Source organism: Pelobates fuscus, chromosome 3, assembly GCF_036172605.1.
Source record: "Pelobates fuscus isolate aPelFus1 chromosome 3, aPelFus1.pri, whole genome shotgun sequence".
Classification (NCBI taxonomy): domain Eukaryota; kingdom Metazoa; phylum Chordata; class Amphibia; order Anura; family Pelobatidae; genus Pelobates; species Pelobates fuscus.
In genome coordinates this window covers 3760897-3779165 of record NC_086319.1, presented here as the reverse complement: position 1 = coordinate 3779165, position 18269 = coordinate 3760897, and the positions used below count along the sequence as shown (strand labels likewise).

Sequence of the window (18269 nt, the reverse complement as noted above, 5' to 3'; positions counted from 1 at the left end):
GTACACAATGTTACATGATAATCCTGTGTGTACACAATGTTACAATATAATCCTGTGTTTACACAATGTTACAGTATAATCCTGTGTACACAATGTTACAGGATAATCCTGTGTGTACACAATGTTACAATATAATCCTGTGTACACAATGTTACATGATAATCCTGTGTGTACACAATGTTACAATATAATCATGTGTTTACACAATGTTACAATATAATCCTGTGTTTACACAATGTTACAATATAATCCTGTGTTTACACAATGTTACACTATAATCCTGTGTTTACACAATGTTACAATATAATCATGTGTTTACACAATGTTACAGGATAATCCTGTGTGTACACAATGTTACAATATAATCCTGTGTTTACACAATGTTACAATATAATCCTGTGTTTACACAATGTTACACTATAATCCTGTGTTTACACAATGTTACAATATAATCATGTGTTTACACAATGTTACAGGATAATCCTGTGTTTACACAATGTTACAATATAATCCTGTGTGTACACAATGTTACAGTATAATCCTGTGTGTACACAATGTTACAATATAATCCTGTGTGTACACAATGTTACAGTATAATCCTGTGTGTACACAATGTTACAATATAATCCTGTGTACACAATGTTACAGTATAATCCTGTGTACACAATGTTACAATATAATCCTGTGTACACAATGTTACAGGATAATCCTGTGTGTACACAATGTTACAATATAATCCTGTGTACACAATGTTACATGATAATCCTGTGTGTACACAATGTTACAATATAATCATGTGTTTACACAATGTTACAATATAATCCTGTGTTTACACAATGTTACAATATAATCCTGTGTACACAATGTTACATGATAATCCTGTGTGTACACAATGTTACAATATAATCATGTGTTTACACAATGTTACAATATAATCCTGTGTTTACACAATGTTACAATATAATCCTGTGTTTACACAATGTTACACTATAATCCTGTGTTTACACAATGTTACAATATAATCATGTGTTTACACAATGTTACAGGATAATCCTGTGTGTACACAATGTTACAATATAATCCTGTGTACACAATGTTACAGTATAATCCTGCGTGTACACAATGTTACAGGATAATCCTGTGTGTACACAATGTTACAATATAATCCTGTGTACACAATGTTACATGATAATCCTGTGTGTACACAATGTTACAATATAATCCTGTGTTTACACAATGTTACAATATAATCCTGTGTTTACACAATGTTACACTATAATCCTGTGTTTACACAATGTTACAATATAATCATGTGTTTACACAATGTTACACTATAATCCTGTGTTTACACAATGTTACAATATAATCATGTGTGTACACAAGGTTACAGTATAATCCTGTGTGTACACAATGTTACACTATAATCCTGTGTACACAATGTTACAGTATAATCCTGTGTGTACACAATGTTACAATATAATCCTGTGTACACAATGTTACAGTATAATCATGTGTGTACACAATGTTACAATATAATCATGTGTGTACACAATGTTACAGTATAATCCTGTGTGTACACAATGTTACAGTATAATCCTGTGTGTACACAATGTTACACTATAATCCTGTGTACACAATGTTACAGTATAATCATGTGTGTACACAATGTTACAATATAATCATGTGTGTACACAATGTTACAGTATAATCCTGTGTGTACACAATGTTACAGTATAATCCTGTGTGTACACAATGTTACAATATAATCCTGTGTTTACACAATGTTACACTATAATCCTGTGTTTACACAATGTTACAATATAATCCTGTGTGTACACAAGGTTACAGTATAATCCTGTGTGTACACAATGTTACAATATAATCATGTGTTTACACAATGTTACACTATAATCCTGTGTTTACACAATGTTACAATATAATCCTGTGTGTACACAAGGTTACAGTATAATCCTGTGTGTACACAATGTTACAATATAATCATGTGTTTACACAATGTTACACTATAATCCTGTGTTTACACAATGTTACAATATAATCATGTGTTTACACAATGTTACATGATAATCCTGTGTGTACACAATGTTACAATATAATCCTGTGTTTACACAATGTTACACTATAATCCTGTGTACACAATGTTACAGTATAATCCTGTGTATACACAATGTTACATGATAATCCTGTGTTTACACAATGTTACAATATAATCCTGTGTGTACACAATGTTACACTATAATCCTGTGTGTACACAATGTTACACTATAATCCTGTGTTTACACAATGTCACAGTATAATCCTGTGTGTATAATATACTACACTGTAATCCTGTGTACACAATGTTACAGTATAATCCTGTGTACAAAATGTTACAGTTTAATCCTGTATACACAATGTTACAGTATAATCCTGCGTGTACACAATGTTACACTATAATCTTGTGTGTACACTATGTTACACTATAATCCTGTGTACACAATGTGACACTATAATCCTGCATGTACATAATGTTACAGTTTAATCCTGATATTTTTAGAGTGATATTCCGAGAGGCAGACAACAAGAAAATAGAAGATATTTATACTTTATCTTAATTTTCATCACTATTGCAAAAAATGATAACCCCCAGGAATTACTTACAACATTTTTCAGATGTTTCACGAGAACCGATAACTCGGGGTCTTTGAAAGAAAGACAAAGTTGAATGGAGGCTCTTTGATTGTGATCTAAAATAAGAACATTGCACCATGTTTATTGTATGGCCTTAACATTGTAGGACAGGACATTTCAACTGAATGTTGGGATGAACCACAGAATGTGGTCAAAGTAGAAAAAATTATACTAAGCATTACCTACATATCTCATGTTGGACTTTCCGGGGTCCTTCTTGGGCAAAGAACTCAGGGAAGCCTGTTTTCACATTCATCCCAGGTTCTACACCCAAGAAGGATCCCTCCAAATTCCAACGTGAGATATGCAGGGGATGCATTTTGTATTTGCATTGTGGGAACTTGTATTGGGTTTGATCTCACCACAATCTTTTTGGTCCAAGAGGAAAGTTATGTGACACAGGATATAAAGCTTTCAATCTGATGGGAGGCTCCTGACCCTGAAAGCTAACATTCTAATAGGAATCACAGCATGCTAAGAAGGTCCCTGGTCCCAAAAGCTTACAATCTACTGGAAATAACAATGTGATAATAAGGTTCTTGGCTCAGAAAACTGAGCCATGAAAGCTTGCAATCTAATGGGATTACATAATTGTAATAAGGCACTTGGTATAAGGGGAGTTCCATTATATGATTATTAAGGAACCATTATGCTTCCTGGTGTTATGTGAGGATTTTTAGAGAGGGTGTCTCAATAAATGCAGTTTCTTAAGCTCTGAAATGTGGGCCCTAAGGGCTGTCTGGCCATTCTTGGGGGCAAATTTGTCAAATAGCTCAATAACACAGCAATCTGTGAGTGAATCCTAGGGCCACCTAGGGGCGAGAAGATTCCCAATGAACCCTTTGAGTTCTAGTGAAGTGATGGTGCCCCTAGAGTTGGCTTGGAGTGAGGAGAAGAATTCAGGAATTGTTACATGCAATAAATAGACTCAACTCCGTCATGATCAGCCTTTCGCCATGTGACAAGACCAATCTCGCCATATTGAATTGGAGGAGCCTGGTTGCCCGCCTGTTGCCTCTGGACTATGGCCCTGGGAGATTGGGCCCTTTAAAAACAGTATTCTGCCATACCAGAGTGTATGTCACTCATTCTGGCCCTTTAAATACTGTGGGGAAGGATTGGCACTTTTTATATGGCACTTCGGATGCAGCCGAAGTGCCGAAGTCGTCGAAGTGGGCGCCATTCGACAAGGGAACACGTGGCGGCGGCCATTTTAATTTAGTCGAACGCGGTCAGCGTTGTATGTTAAAGAATCTATGGAACTAAAATCGGCTACGCAAATACACGAACACCGCTGACCCTTACCGTCGCCTCAAATTCGACACTTCGGTTAAAGTCGAAGTACGTTCGACAATTCGAACACCATGCTACAATGTGCTATTTGCACGAACGGACCCGTTCGTGCATTCGAAGGGGACTTAGCCGTTTTTCTGCAGGAAATTGGTCATAAAGGACTTCCGTTTATCTTTTTATCTTTTTATCTTTTTATCCACTGGAAGGATTGGTATGATTTTTGAGAGTGTTTGTGTTTAAAGAATGCTGCGTTTAAATATGTAATTTTTATGGAGATTGGATGTATGGTTTTAAAGTTACAGGGTATGTGTAAAAACTGTATTTTTACTGTCTGATAATTATGTTAAACCATTGTGTAACATAATTATATCACAGGCAGAGGGGAGGATTTTGTGTGTAATTGCTGGGAGTGTTTTCGGTAATGTACGTGTATGGTTGTTTTGTAACACCGTGTGGGCGGTCCTATCTAAGGAAACTGTCATAAAAGAAGGTTCTTTTGGTGCCAATAAACAGACCACTGCTTGAGCCTCAACACGGAGCTCTGTCTTGTCTTTGAGGGGGATTTACTGTATGCTGTTAGAGACTGATTGCCAGGAGTGTAAGCCGCTTGGGTGCTTTTCCTCTTCGTCTGCTAGCAGCTATTAGTGAGGTTCCAGTTCGGGAGGTGAAGTGCTATTTTGTATCCAGTTTGGGAGTTTGGTGTTCTGCAGTAGCTGTGCCTGTGTCTCTGGAAGGGAAGATCTACTAAATGGCTGTTAACCCCTTTTATGCCTGGGGGTGCCATTACAATTGGTGGCAAGCGGCGGGATCGTTCCTACAGCCAGAAGGACAGCTACAGGAGACACCATTTTTTTGGATTTTACAAGTTAAGGGCAACGCATGTCCCAGTACACTGACCCTGACAGCACCAGGATGGAACCACCAGTGAAGTACAGATACTCTCTGAGAGAGTATGACCGTATGGTGTGGTTCCACCTAAGCTTCTTCGGACCCGATCCACTGGAGAGATCTGTGTGGTTCGTGAGGAACTCAGTGTTCGAGATTCTGCTAGACAGGGCAGAGAGAGAAGGCAAGCTGGCATGTTGGGAGGAACTCCAGTGACAGGTACAGTTACGGGAAGAGGAGAGCACAGTCTCCATTCCCCAGCGGCAGTGCGACATGCAGGGAATTGGGAGCCCAGTCTCCATTCCCCAGCGGCAGTGTGATATACAGGGAATTGGGAGCCCAGTCTTCACTCCCCAGCGGCCGTGTGATTTATTGGAAATTGGGAGCCCAGTCTTCATTCCCCAGCGGCCGTGTGATTTATTGGAAATTGGGAGCCCAGTCTCCATTCCCCAGCGGCAGGCTGAGTTACAGTGGACAGAGATAGTTGCTCCTGTTCCCCAGCAGCAGAGTGAATTGCAGGGAATTGGGAGCCCAGTCTCCATTCTCCAGCGGCCGTGTGATTTATTGGAAATTGGGAGCTCAGTCTCCATTCCCCAGCAGCAGGCTGAGTTACAGTGGACAGAGATAGTTGCTCCTGTCCCCCAGCAGCAGAGTGAATTGCAGGGAATTGGGAGCCCAGTCTCCATTCTCCAGCGGCAGAGTGTTGTACAGGGAATAGAGAGCCCAGTCTCCTTTCCACAGCAGCAGGACTCTATATTGGGAGCAGAGACAGTCGGTCTCCCTCCCCGCGGCTGGAAGTATATATGGGAGAGGAGCTTGTTACCCCCTCTCCCTAGCGGCAGCTTAACGTACCAGGGGGAGACAGTAAGCCCCACAACCGTGCAGATGGGACCGTGGTCTCTGCACTTACAGCACAGGGGGTAGGGACGGTCGGTCCTGCGCCCCCACGACAGGGCTGTTTAGCAAAAGGGGAGACACTCGGTCTTCCGCTCCGGAAGCATAGCTGTGTATCTCTTTAGATACAGTCAGTCTCCCCCTCCAGTCGATCTCCCCCTCCAGCAACCAGGCTCCAACCAGACTACTCCCGTGGTAGTGCTGGCACCAGGGCAGAGTACCGCTGGTCTCTGCCCACTCAGCAACCCACCAAGGCAGCTTACCAGTCCCCCACATAGCCTTGGTGAGGCACCTGGACATGGACAAAGTTATCCTCTACCCAGGTGTAGTAACCATTTATTGTGGGAGGGCTGTATTACTGATTGTGTTTTGTGGGTGGGCTGCTGGACTAACAAGGGCACTGACCGGCAGGAGGTCAGATACCCTGTTAGTCTGTTTGGAAAAGGGGAGAGATGTGATAAGACCAATCTCGCCACATTACATTGGAGGAGCCTGGTTGCCCGCCTGTTGCCTCTGGACTATGGCCCTGGGAGATTGGGCCCTTTAAAAACAGTATTCGCCCATGCCAGAGTGTATGTCACTCATTCTGGCCCTTTAAATACTGTGGGGAAGTGCCATTTTTATATGGCACTTCGGATGCAGCCGAAGTGCCGAAGTCGTCGAAGTGGCCGCCATTCGACAAAGGAACACGTGGCGGAGGCCATTTTAATTTAGTCGAACAAGGTCAGCGGTGTATGTTAAAGAATCTATGGAACTAAAATCGGCTACGCAAATACACGAACACCGCTGACCCTTACCGTCGCCTACACTTCGACACTTCGGTTAAAGTCTAAGTACGTTCGACAATTCGAACACCATGCTACAATGTGCTATTTGCCCGAACTGACCCGTTTGTGCATTCAAAGCCGTTTTTCTGCAGGTCATAAACGACTTCCGTCTATCTTTTTATCCACTGGAGGGATTGGTATGATTTTTGACAGTGTTTATGTTTAAAGAATGCTGCGTTTAAATATGTAATTATGGAGATTGGATGTATGGTTTTAAAGTTACAGGGTATGTGTAAAAACTATATTTTTTACTGTCTGTGATAATTATGTTAAACCATTGTGTAACATAATTATATCACAGGCAGAGGGGAGGATTTTGTGTGTAATTGCTGGGAGTGTTTTCGGTAATGTACGTGTATGATTGGTTGTTTTGTAACACCCTGTGGGCGGTCTAAGGGAAACCGTCATAAAAGAAGGTTCTTTTGGTGCCAATAAACAGACCACTGCTTGAGCCTCAACACGGAGCTCTGTCTCGTGTTTGGGGGGATTTACTGTATGCTGTTAGAGACTGATTGCCAGGAGTGTAAGCCGCTTGGGTGCTTTTCCTGTTCGTCTGCTAGCAGCTATTAGTGAGGTTCCAGTTCGGGAGTAGGAGTGCTATTTTGTATCCAGTTCGTGAGTTTGGTGTTCTGCAGTAGCTGTCCCTTTGTCTCTGGAAGGGAAGATCTACTAAACAGCTGTTAACCCCTTTAATGCCTGGGGGTGCCGTTGCACGCCATCTCTGCTATGGCTGACAATCTCTAAACCCGACAGAACACATTCCATAGATTATGTGAGCTAAATCTCTATAAGCAGGACGTGAAAACAAATGGGATTTACTGTAAATACATTTTTAGCTGTAAAGTGTGATTCTCCCCATCTGTGGTGAAGATCATGTTCACAGTTGTAGGATGAAAGGACAGGAAGCGTTTTGCGTGTTCATAAAGCTCCCAGTGGCGTCTGGGAGTTGTTAGCAGTTCTATGAATTCCTGACACTGCTCTGCGTGGGAACGCATCTGTCGCACACATTGCTCTGTCTGCTGGCAGCGTAGAGACCCCACGAGTAGATTCTAATTCATAATAATTTTATTACCAGCAGAGGACTGCGAGATGGGCTGGAAGCCATCTACTTATGGAATCTCATGCTACAAGCTTACCAACCTGCATGTTGCATGTAAAAATATTAATAAAGTTAAAGGCGATAAACTCAGAGACATTTATCAATAAGTTCAGGGAAGAGTAAAAAAGTTTTGTTTCTGAATTATTAGGAGAGTTCTGGGGGGAGGAGGGGGGGGGGGGGGACTCTGAGAGGTGTATTGAACAGATGTCTTGGGATTTTCCTGTTTCTCCTTACAAAGATAACCCAACATTACATAATGTCACTAAACACACTGAACATATATATATATATATAAAGTATTTAATATTACCTCTTAAAGTTCCGGCGTAGGATTGATGGTAAACTGTGTTGCCAAGTTTGCTCAGCAGTCTCTCACTCTGCAGATAACATGTGGACGGTTAGTCAAATTCCAAGCGCCATAATCCAGTATTTCAATGGGTTTAGTAATCAGAAACTTTCAGTAAATCACTAGAAATGGCAACAAATTACTAGCAAAGATTTTACCACAAATTCACAGTTTTAAGAGTAATGTTACTCAGCGCTCAGCGGAGCTCTGTAAGAGATATTACCAGCACCCAGAGGAGCTCTGTAAGAGATATTACCAGCACCCAGAGGAGCTCTGTAAGAGATATTAGTCAGCACACAGAGGAGCTCTGTAAGAGATATTACCAGCACCCAGAGGAGCTCTGTAAGAGATATTAGTCAGCACACAGAGGAGCTCTGTAAGAGATATTACCAGCACCCAGAGGAGCTCTGTAAGAGATATTAGTCAGCACACAGAGGAGCTCTGTAAGAGATATTACCAGCACCCAGAGGAGCTCTGTAAGAGATATTAGTCAGCACACAGAGGAGCTCTGTAAGAGATATTACCAGCACCCAGAGGAGCTCTGTAAGAGATATTAGTCAGCACACAGAGGAGCTCTGTAAGAGATATTACCAGCACCCAGAGGAGCTCTGTAAGAGATATTACCAGCACCCAGAGGAGCTCTGTAAGAGATATTACCAGCACGCAGAGGAGCTCTGTGAAAGTGATATCACGTAGTCCCTGAGGGTTCTTTGAGAACATTTCTTATTTTTTATTTAATTTCATTTTTGAGATTAAGCTTCCACTATGAGATTTTCACAGGAAAATTAAGTTGTGAGGTAAGTGAAACCTTCCAAAGTTCTAATTGATTTCTCTGTAAGTAGCATAGAGTTAACTGACTGGGCGATCGTTACTCCAATTTATTCAATTATTTAGCTCAGTCACTCTCATTAATCTTAATGTTTTCATCATTAGATATACGGATCTATTCACTAAGGACATTAGGTGCTGACTCAGATCCCTCCGATTTATGAAGAATGGAAGTATTTTAGAAACCAAAATGAATGAATCTTCTTTCTTTGATAAATTAGAAATTTGCAAATAATTCCTCCAGTTTCAATGGAAGTAAAACTGATTGCATGCTTACTGTCACTGCGGCTTGTTCTTCTACAACGAAGAGAATTTAGTAACTATTGGCATGCTGTGTATCGCTGGGGTAGCCCGGGAATAAATGGAAATTGCATGGAGAAGGACAAGACATGCATTAATGACCAGTTCTGGGACTGTTATGGAATATGGTGGTATAAGTTCAGGGAAAATGAGACAGTCAATGAACAGTCATAGGATAGGACAGGATAACACTGGGAAAGATGAGACCGGCAATGGACAGTCATAGGATAGTAAGATAGGACAGGAAAACACTGGGAAAGATGAGACCGGCAATGGACAGTCATAGGATAGTAAGATAGGACAGGAAAACACTGGGAAAGATGAGACAGACAATGAAAAGTCATAGGATAGGACGGGATAACACAGAGAAAAATGGCCATTGTCTGTCTCATCTTTCCCTGTGTTATCCCGTCCTATCCTATGACTGTCTGTAACGGAGCTCCAGTACTCCAACCGAGTACCTCCGTTGATGGATGCTCCTAGTTCTTCCCGAGGGCTCCAAGCACTTCTCCAGACACCATAAGCACTGCATACTGAACCTCTCTTCCTACAGAGAGCAAAGCTGGAACAAGCTCTTAAAAGAGCTTAGTGATTATAGCTAGGGGAGGATGTAGAGAATAGCAATCCCCCAGTGTAAATGCAGCCATTTCCCCCAATCATGAGACGAGGCTCTATGTTAAGGGTTAAAACAGGAACTCAGCAGTCTGAGGATTTATTGGCACTTATATGCAACTTTTTACACAATGTAACCACCCACATGGTTTTGTGACACAGCCAATCAAACACGTACAATACAGTTTAAACAATCCCATTCATTCCAGCAAAATCCTCCCCTCTGCCTGTGATATGATTACTGTATACAATGGGTTAACATAATTATCACAGGCAGAAAAATACACAGTTTTATACAATATTCATAACTCACAAAATACACATAAAATCTCCATAAAGTTACATATTAATCAGCATGCTTCAAATATACACATATCCAAAAATCAGACAATTCCCTCTGCTGGGGAGGGAGCTACACCACTGTAACGGAGCTCCAGTACTCCAACCAAGTACTTCCATTGATGGATGCTCCTGGTGCTTCTCGAGGGCTCCAAGCACTTCGCCAGACACCATAAGCACTGCAGACCGAACCTCTCTTGCTACAGAGAGTGAAGCTGGAACAAGCTCTTAAAAGAGCTTAGTGATTATAGCTAGGGGAGTATGTAGAGTATAGAAATCCCCCAGTGTAAATGCAGCCGTTTCCACCAATCATGAGACGAGGCTCTATGATGAGGGTCAAAACAGGAACTCAGCCGATCAAACACGGACAATACAGCTAAACACTCCCATTCATTCCAGCAAAATCATCCCCTCTGCCTGTGATATAATTACCGTACACAATGGGTTAACATAATTATCACAGGCAGGAAAATACACAGTTTTATACAATATTCATAACTCACAAAATATACATACAAGCTCCATAAAGTTACATTTCATTAATCAGCATACTTCAAATATACACATATCCAAAAATCAGACAATTCCCTCTAGTGGTTAAAAAGTTAGCTGGAAGTCCTTTTTGACCGACCGCAAGCATGCTTTCCTGCCAAAAAAAAGTTCCATAGATTTGGGCTGTGCAGTCGGTCAATTTCACTCAGAAAAATGACTCCCATTCGAATGCATGAACGGGGCACTGTTCGTGCAAATGGCTTAGTATACTGTGCATTCGGATCATCGAACGGGACTTAGTTTTCAGCCGAAGCGTCAAAGTGGAGGAGAAGGTAAGGGTCAGCGGTGTTCGTGCAAATGGGTAGCCGATTTTAGTTCAACCATGGATTTGGCTGCACACACCGCTGACCGTGTTCGACTAACAAAGATGCATATACTGTTTTTAAAGGGCCATACACCCCAGGGCCATAATCACAAGGCAAGAGGCTGGCAAGCAGGCCTCTCCAGGACCAAGTGGCAAAGGGCTATCCTATGATAGCCTATCCTATGACTGTCCATTGTCTGTCTCATAGGATAGGACCGGATAACACAGGGAAAGATGAGACAGACAATTGACAGTCATAGGATAGAACGGGCTAATTCCCACCTGTTCCCTTATCCTATTTCCTCATATCTCATCCGCGCTCTTCCTCTCTCTAAAATTTTCAATCTCTCCCTTTCCTCAGGCACATTTCCTTCACCCTTCAAGCATGCAACTATAATGGCGATTCTGAAAAAGCCCAACCTTGACCCAACTCCCCATCCAACTACCGCCCTATATCGTTTCTGTGATTTGCCTCCAAGAGAGTTGTGTATACGAGATTGACAGACTTCCTCAAATCCAAATCTCTGCTTGACCTGCTTCAGTCTGGATTCTGCGCTTGTCACTCTGTTTACACAGCTAATCGCTGCTAAATCTCGTGGCCATTACTCTATTTTAAATTTCTTGATATTTTTGCTACCTTTGACACTGTTGACCATCAACAGCTTCTTCTCATTCCCCGTAATCTCTGTCTATGAGATACTGCTCCCTCCTTTGCTCCTCCTACTGCTCTCAGCGCTTTTACATAGTTACATAGCTGAAAAGAGACTTGCGTCCATCAAGTTCAGCCTTCCTCACATATGTTGTTGCTGTTGATCCAAAAGAAGGCAAAAAACCTAGTCTGAAGTGCTTCCAATTTTGCCACAAACTAGGAAAAAATTCCTTCTTGACCCCAAAATAGCAGTCAGATGTCTCCTTGGATCAAGCAGCTATTACCCCACTAATTAGAAATTATATCCCTGTATGTTATGTTTTTGTAAGTATTTATCCAATTGCAGTTTAAACATGTGTAGTGACTCTGACAAAACCACCTCTTCAGGCAGAGAATTCCATATCCTTATTGCTCTTACTGTAAAAAAAAAACCTTTTCTTTGCCTTAGATGAAATCTCCTTTCTTCCAGCCTAAATGTGTGACCCCGTGTCCTATGTATAGCCCTGTTTATGAATAGATTTCCAGATAAAGGTTTGTACTGGCCCCGAATATATTTGTATAAAGTTATCATATCCCCTCTCAGGCGCCGTTTTTGCAAACTAAACAGTTTCTTTCTTTCTCTGGCTCGGCCTCTTCTCCCCAACCCCTCTCTGTTGGCGTTCCCCAAGGTTCTGTCCTTGGTCCCCTATTGATCTCAGTCTACACTGCCTCCCTTGGTAAACTCATCAGCTCCTTTGGCTTCCATTATCATTTATATGCAGATGACATACAAATCTACCTGTCCTCTCCTGATCTCTCTCCGCCCATCTTGACTTGTGTATCTGACTGCCTCTCCGCGATTTGCAACTTGATGGCTGCTCACTTCCTTAAACTCAACCTGTCCAAAACAGAATTTCTGGTCTTTCCTCCCTCAAGTGTTACTACTCCCGTATCTGTCTCCCTCCAAGTCAACGGCACCACCATTACCTCTACCTCACTGCCTAGGTGTTCTTTGACTCTGACCTCTCCTTCACCCCTCATGTCCAGTCGATCGCCAAATCCGGACGCTTCCATCTCAAAAACGTAGCTCGCCCCTATTTAACACCAGATGCAGCTAAGGGATATGGTGGGATAACACAGGGAAAGATGAAACAGTCAATGGACCATCATAGGATAGGGTGGGATAATACTGGGGAATATGAGACAGTCCATGGTTAGTAATAGGATAGGATAAAACTGGGAAAGATGAGACTGTCTATGCACAGTCATAGGATAGGACGGGATAAAACTGGGAAATATGAGACAGTCAATGGACCGTCATAGGATAGGGCAGGATAATACTGGGGAATATGAGACAGTCCATGGTTAGTCATAGGATAGGATGGGATAATACTGGGAAATATGAGACAGTCAATGTATAGTCATAGGGTAGGATGGGAAAACACTGGGAGATAAGAGACAGTCGATGGACGGTCATAGAAGAGAATGGGATAAAACTCTGAAATATGAGGAGAGGATAGGATAGGATAAAACTGGGAAAGATGAGACTGTCTATGCACAGTCATAGGATAGGACGGGATAAAACTGGGAAATATAGGATGGGATAAAACTGGGGTGATGGGATAAAACTGGGAAATATGAGAGAGTCATAAGATAGGATGGGAAAACACTGGGAGATAAGAGACAGTCAATGGACGGTCATAGAAGAGAATGGGATAAAACTCTGAAATATGAGGATAGGATAGGATAGGATAAAACTGGGAAAGATGAGACTGTCTATGCACAGTCATAAGATAGGATGGGATAATACAGAGGGAATATGAGACAGTCCATGGTTAGTCATAGGATAGAATGGGAAAACACTGGGAACTGTGAGACAGTCAATAGCAAGTCATAGAATAGGATGGCTAACACTGGGAAATATGAGACAGTCAATGGTCAGTCATAGGATAGAACGGGAAAAAAATGGGAAAGATGAGACAGTCAATGGACAGTCATAGGATAGGATGGGATAAAACTGGGAAATATGAGACAGTCAATGGATAGTCATAGGGTAGGATGGTAAAACACTGGGAGATAAGAGACAGTCAATGGTCGGTCATAAAAGAGAATGGGATAAAACTCTGAAATATGAGACAGTCAATAGACAGTCATAGGCTAGGATGGAATAAAACTGGGAAATATGAGACAGTCAATGGACAGTCATAGGATAGGATGGGATAACACTGGGAAATATGAGACATTCAATGGGCAGTCATAGGATAGGACAGGATAAAACTGTGAAATATAAGACAGTCAATGGACAGTCATAGGATAGAATGGGATAAAATTGGGAAATATGAGACAGTCAATGGGCAGTAATAGGGATGGGATAACACTGGTAAATATGAGACAGTCAATAGACAGTCATAGGATAGAATGGGATAACACTGGGGAAGATGAAACAGTCAATGGACAGTGATGAGGAAGGGAAATATGAGAAGCTCCATGAATACTCATAGGGTGAGTTGGGATGAGGACTATGAAGTATAAGCTCGATTAACAGATGACCACAGAATAACAAGGGATGAGGAATGGTGTAATTAATTTGTATTTACACTTCAAGCCTACTGTCCATTGCACTCGCAAGGATGCACCTTGTGAATATTCTCTGGATTCACATTTCTGGCATTTTAAACATGAGAAGCCTTGGAACTCAGCTGAAAGGGCAGATGGTAAGACTCAATGGATATAGGAAACGTGATTTTACTCTATCTTCTGTTGGTCTCCTTGAAGTGAGCATTAGGAGACAGTATCACTGGCCTCTATGAAACCTGCAAGATTTCCTTTCATTCATCAACACTCCAATAACAGTATGACATGGGTGAGTTAAACATTTAGTTCCAGAGCCATATCCCTAATCTGCAGCACTCCAGCAGGTATGTAATCCTCTCCATGATCACTACCATCAGGACAGAGGGTGGCCAGACTCTAAAGGAAATCACGTGGCTGACATTTTTGGATTTGGACATAGTTTGATTGGCGAAGAAAATCACTAGATTTACAAATCCGCAAATACCTTAACATGGACGTGGAAAGTATAGAGCAGAAGGATCGGTGCCTGTTCTGTATTGTCCAGCGAGTCAAAGCAGAAAGGGTTAATCCTTGCACTCTGGTAATCTGTTCCTGTGGATAGAAGTTGTGTTTCCTACCAAAGTCCATTTGCAGGTGTTCTAAAAAATATTCCATTGAGTCTAGGTGCAACGTTTTATATACCTGGTTAGTATTTGAGACTAGTCCAAGATACATAACCTTTTAGGAACCGTAGAATGGAAGTTACCAAGACTAACAAGGTTATTAACTACAGCGATAATTCAAATTTAGGGTAAAAGTAGCCAAACTGGAAACATTCTCTAAGTCAGCTATGTTTTCAATTCAGCTACTCTGGCATTAAATTATTATTCACTTGGAATTCTCACTTTAGTAAATAACCCTGCTACATATTTCAATGCTTCAAAGAAATGTGTAGGGTATCTCAACTAAAAGCTACATTTTGAATAATTTAGGATCCTCCTTGTGTAGAACCATTTATTTGCTAGTCAGATGCCTCACATTGAACTCAAATTAATTCTAATGGATCAAAAACATAAAATATAAAGCATAGAATTCAAAATAATAAATAAGTGAACATGTCAGAGAACTTCAGAATCCTGTGAGCTGTACTTCGTGGACACTATAAATTATTCTTCTTTGGCAAAAGCATTACTTCCCATAAAATGTGTAATTTTGTTCCAGTTCAAAGACATAACTGCTATAAACAGAGGATCTTTTGTGAATGAAACATTAAGACATTGCGTACTGCCTGGCTAGTGGTTATGGGGCCAAGGCATCACACATCCAGGCCCATAATCGCTCATCTGGAAAACCATACCACTCAGAGAAACTTTTTTTTAGCTTGTCTGGTTAATCCTAAAGTTTGCCAGTCCCTTGCTGATTATTCCCATTAGTGTTTAAATGTAATTGATTAAAAAGTATGTCTGGTTGTGAAGAAATTCAACATGGCAGAATACTCTGCACAGTGTGTCATTTCTACCAGTTTCCCAGAATAGCAGATATGCATCAATTAAACATCCTCGCTATATTGGGTTCCGGAGTGTGGCGGCCAACCCGAGAGAAGAGGGGTTTCCGCCACCAGAGATGTCCTTTCCCCCTAGTGAAAGTAGTGCTGTAGCATTCCCAAGTAGATATCCAAGCGATAAATAAAGCAGGTATAGCTGGTCACGAGACGAGGCTCTGTGTTGAGGGTGAAGTGAAGTGATTTTAATGGGACCACACATGGCCTTTTATGTGAAACCCCATGCAAAGGATCTACAATATCATATTCCAGGGGCATTCCCGACTGGACCTGAGAGGGGACAGATACAAAGTACACATCATAATTATATTAACTCTCAGGTTCTTAAGGGCTTGGAACGCCTGCTCACACTCTGTAGTGCAGTTCACCTTTCGGGGAAGGTTCTTTCGGGTCAGGTCGGTGAGGGGCTTAGCATAGCTCTGTAAATGGGATGAATTTCCTATTGTAGCCAGCTGTTCCTAACACCTGTGTCTTTGTGGACAGGGCCAGTGAGCTACTGTCTCAACCTTGGCTGGCTCTGGTTTCTGCTTCTCATACCCTACCCTGTGTCCCAGGTACTGCACCTTGGCCATCCCTATGTTGCATTTCTTGGGTTTTAGGGTCAATCCTACCTCCCTAATCATGTCCAGTACCACTCCTACATGTATTAGATGCTCCTCCAAAGTGTGCCTGTATATGGCGATGTCGTCCAGGTATGCGGAGGCATTATCCTGGAGGCCATCCAACAGCTGGTCCACCATCCTTTGGAAAGTGGCCAGGGCATTCTTCATTGCAAATGGCATTACCTAAAATTGGTATAGGTCAAATGGGGTGATGAAGGCTGACATGGGAATAGCAGCCGCCGCTAGGGGAATCTGCCAGTATCCCTTGCACTGATCTATAGTGGTGAGGTACCAGCCCCGAACTATCCTATCTAGTAGCTCGTCTATACGGGGCATGGGGTATGCATCTGGGACCGTCTTGTCATTGAGCCTTCTGTAGTCCACACAGAACCGGGTGACTCAGTCTCGCTTTGGGACCAGGACTACCGGGGAGGCCCCCCCCAGTCGGAGCATCTCCTGGATCTCCTCTTTCATATTCTACCGAACCTTCTCTGGGATCCGATACAGGGTTTGTCTCAGAGGTTGCCCACCTGAGCCTCAGAGTGTGAGCCATCCTGGGTGGTGCAGGTGCTGTCTGGTCATCATCTGGTAGGCCTCCTTGGTATCATTGTTGGCCACGTAGGTAGAGGTTAGCTGGCCCAGGTCGTTGCCCAGTAGTACATCAGCCGGCAAGTTGTTTATGTGCCCAACTTCCACCATCTAGCTTCCGGTGCCCCAGTCAATGTGGATTTGAGCTATGGGTAGACCGTGCACTCCTCCCCCCTGCTACCCGGACAGCCACTGATCCTACAGTCTTGTCCTCTTCTGCAACCAGCTGGTGTTCCACTAGGGTCAGCGCGGCTCCTGAGTAGGCCCTGTGCGGGTCACCTGTTCAGCTGGACTGGTTGCTGGTCAGGATCTCGGTTATCTTTTGCCGCTTGAAGGGGATTAGCTTTGTGTAGGGACGTCCAGGCTTCCTCATTTAATTATCTCCAGGCACAGAAAACATAAACAACACCCCAAAAGTACCCCCAAAACACATGGAACCCCCAGAAAAGTCATATTCCCTTATAGCCCCGATCTGGGCGACCAACATATCCAAAAATCATCAAGATCAGTTCAGGGGTGAGCGTGCACATGGTCCTACGCCCAAAACAGTTCCAGGGAATTTACGCCAATGGTCAGTCTCTTTTTTCTGGAGTACAAAAGTACATAAATCACATGTCTCCAAGATAATCTTGGTCATGAGCTCTGCCAAGGGCTGCTCCCCATAGTATACTAAGCGACAATCCATTTCCTTGTCTACGACATCTTTCTCAGCCCCGGGTGGCTGCACCGCGTCCTCAATGCTTAGTAAATCGTCCTCCATGAGGGCAGCAATTAGGTCTGCCTTGTGTCGGTTTCCGGTTGATAGCCCTCTAGCCTCCAGCAGCTCTTGCAATGTCTGACTCTTTAACGTTGTATAGTCCATGAGTGGGTTCGGCTCAGGAACGCTGATTCAGCACAGCTGGGAAGTACCATCCCACCACTGCCACCAGATGTAGCGGACCCAGGGTAAGCCGACTGGTTACCTCCGCTAATTCCCGTCCTTCAGCCGGTCGGGAACCACTTACAAGGTAAAGAGACCCATTTCCACCCCAGTAACTGGACAATACCTAGTTCTGGATGTACAACACAATTTTATTGGCCACACACGACTTTTATGCATACCCCGTGCAAGGGGTGGATCACACACACATACAAAGACACATCCCATGATCATCCCCCTCCCCGGGGTCCTATCACATGAAGAGACTCCATTCCCTTTGTCCCCAAAGTGCGCATTAAATCCTCGGGGCTCCTCACACCAACCGCCAGGGGTCTGCTTCCCAAGAGCCTCTTGGGAGTCTAGGTGCAGGAAAAAGGAGTCCGTTTGTCTCCCAGGCACAGAAAAGCGCGCCCACGGGAACAGAGCTCGCCAGTGCCCCAAAAGTGCCCAC

At 42.8% G+C, this 18269-nt stretch overlaps 1 protein-coding gene across 2 annotated transcripts in view; it reads right to left on the bottom strand.

Moving 5' to 3' along the window:
* PIK3C2G (phosphatidylinositol-4-phosphate 3-kinase catalytic subunit type 2 gamma) overlaps positions 1 to 18269 on the bottom strand; it is a 367222-nt gene that overhangs the window by 9331 nt on the left and 339622 nt on the right. For both annotated transcript variants that reach the window (XM_063446623.1, XM_063446622.1), the window contains exons 28-29: positions 7997 to 8063; positions 2659 to 2744 (exon numbers count right to left, since the gene is read on the bottom strand). In XM_063446623.1, the coding sequence (XP_063302693.1) occupies positions 2659 to 2744; positions 7997 to 8063 (153 nt within the window). The remainder of the gene's footprint in view (positions 1 to 2658; positions 2745 to 7996; positions 8064 to 18269) is intronic.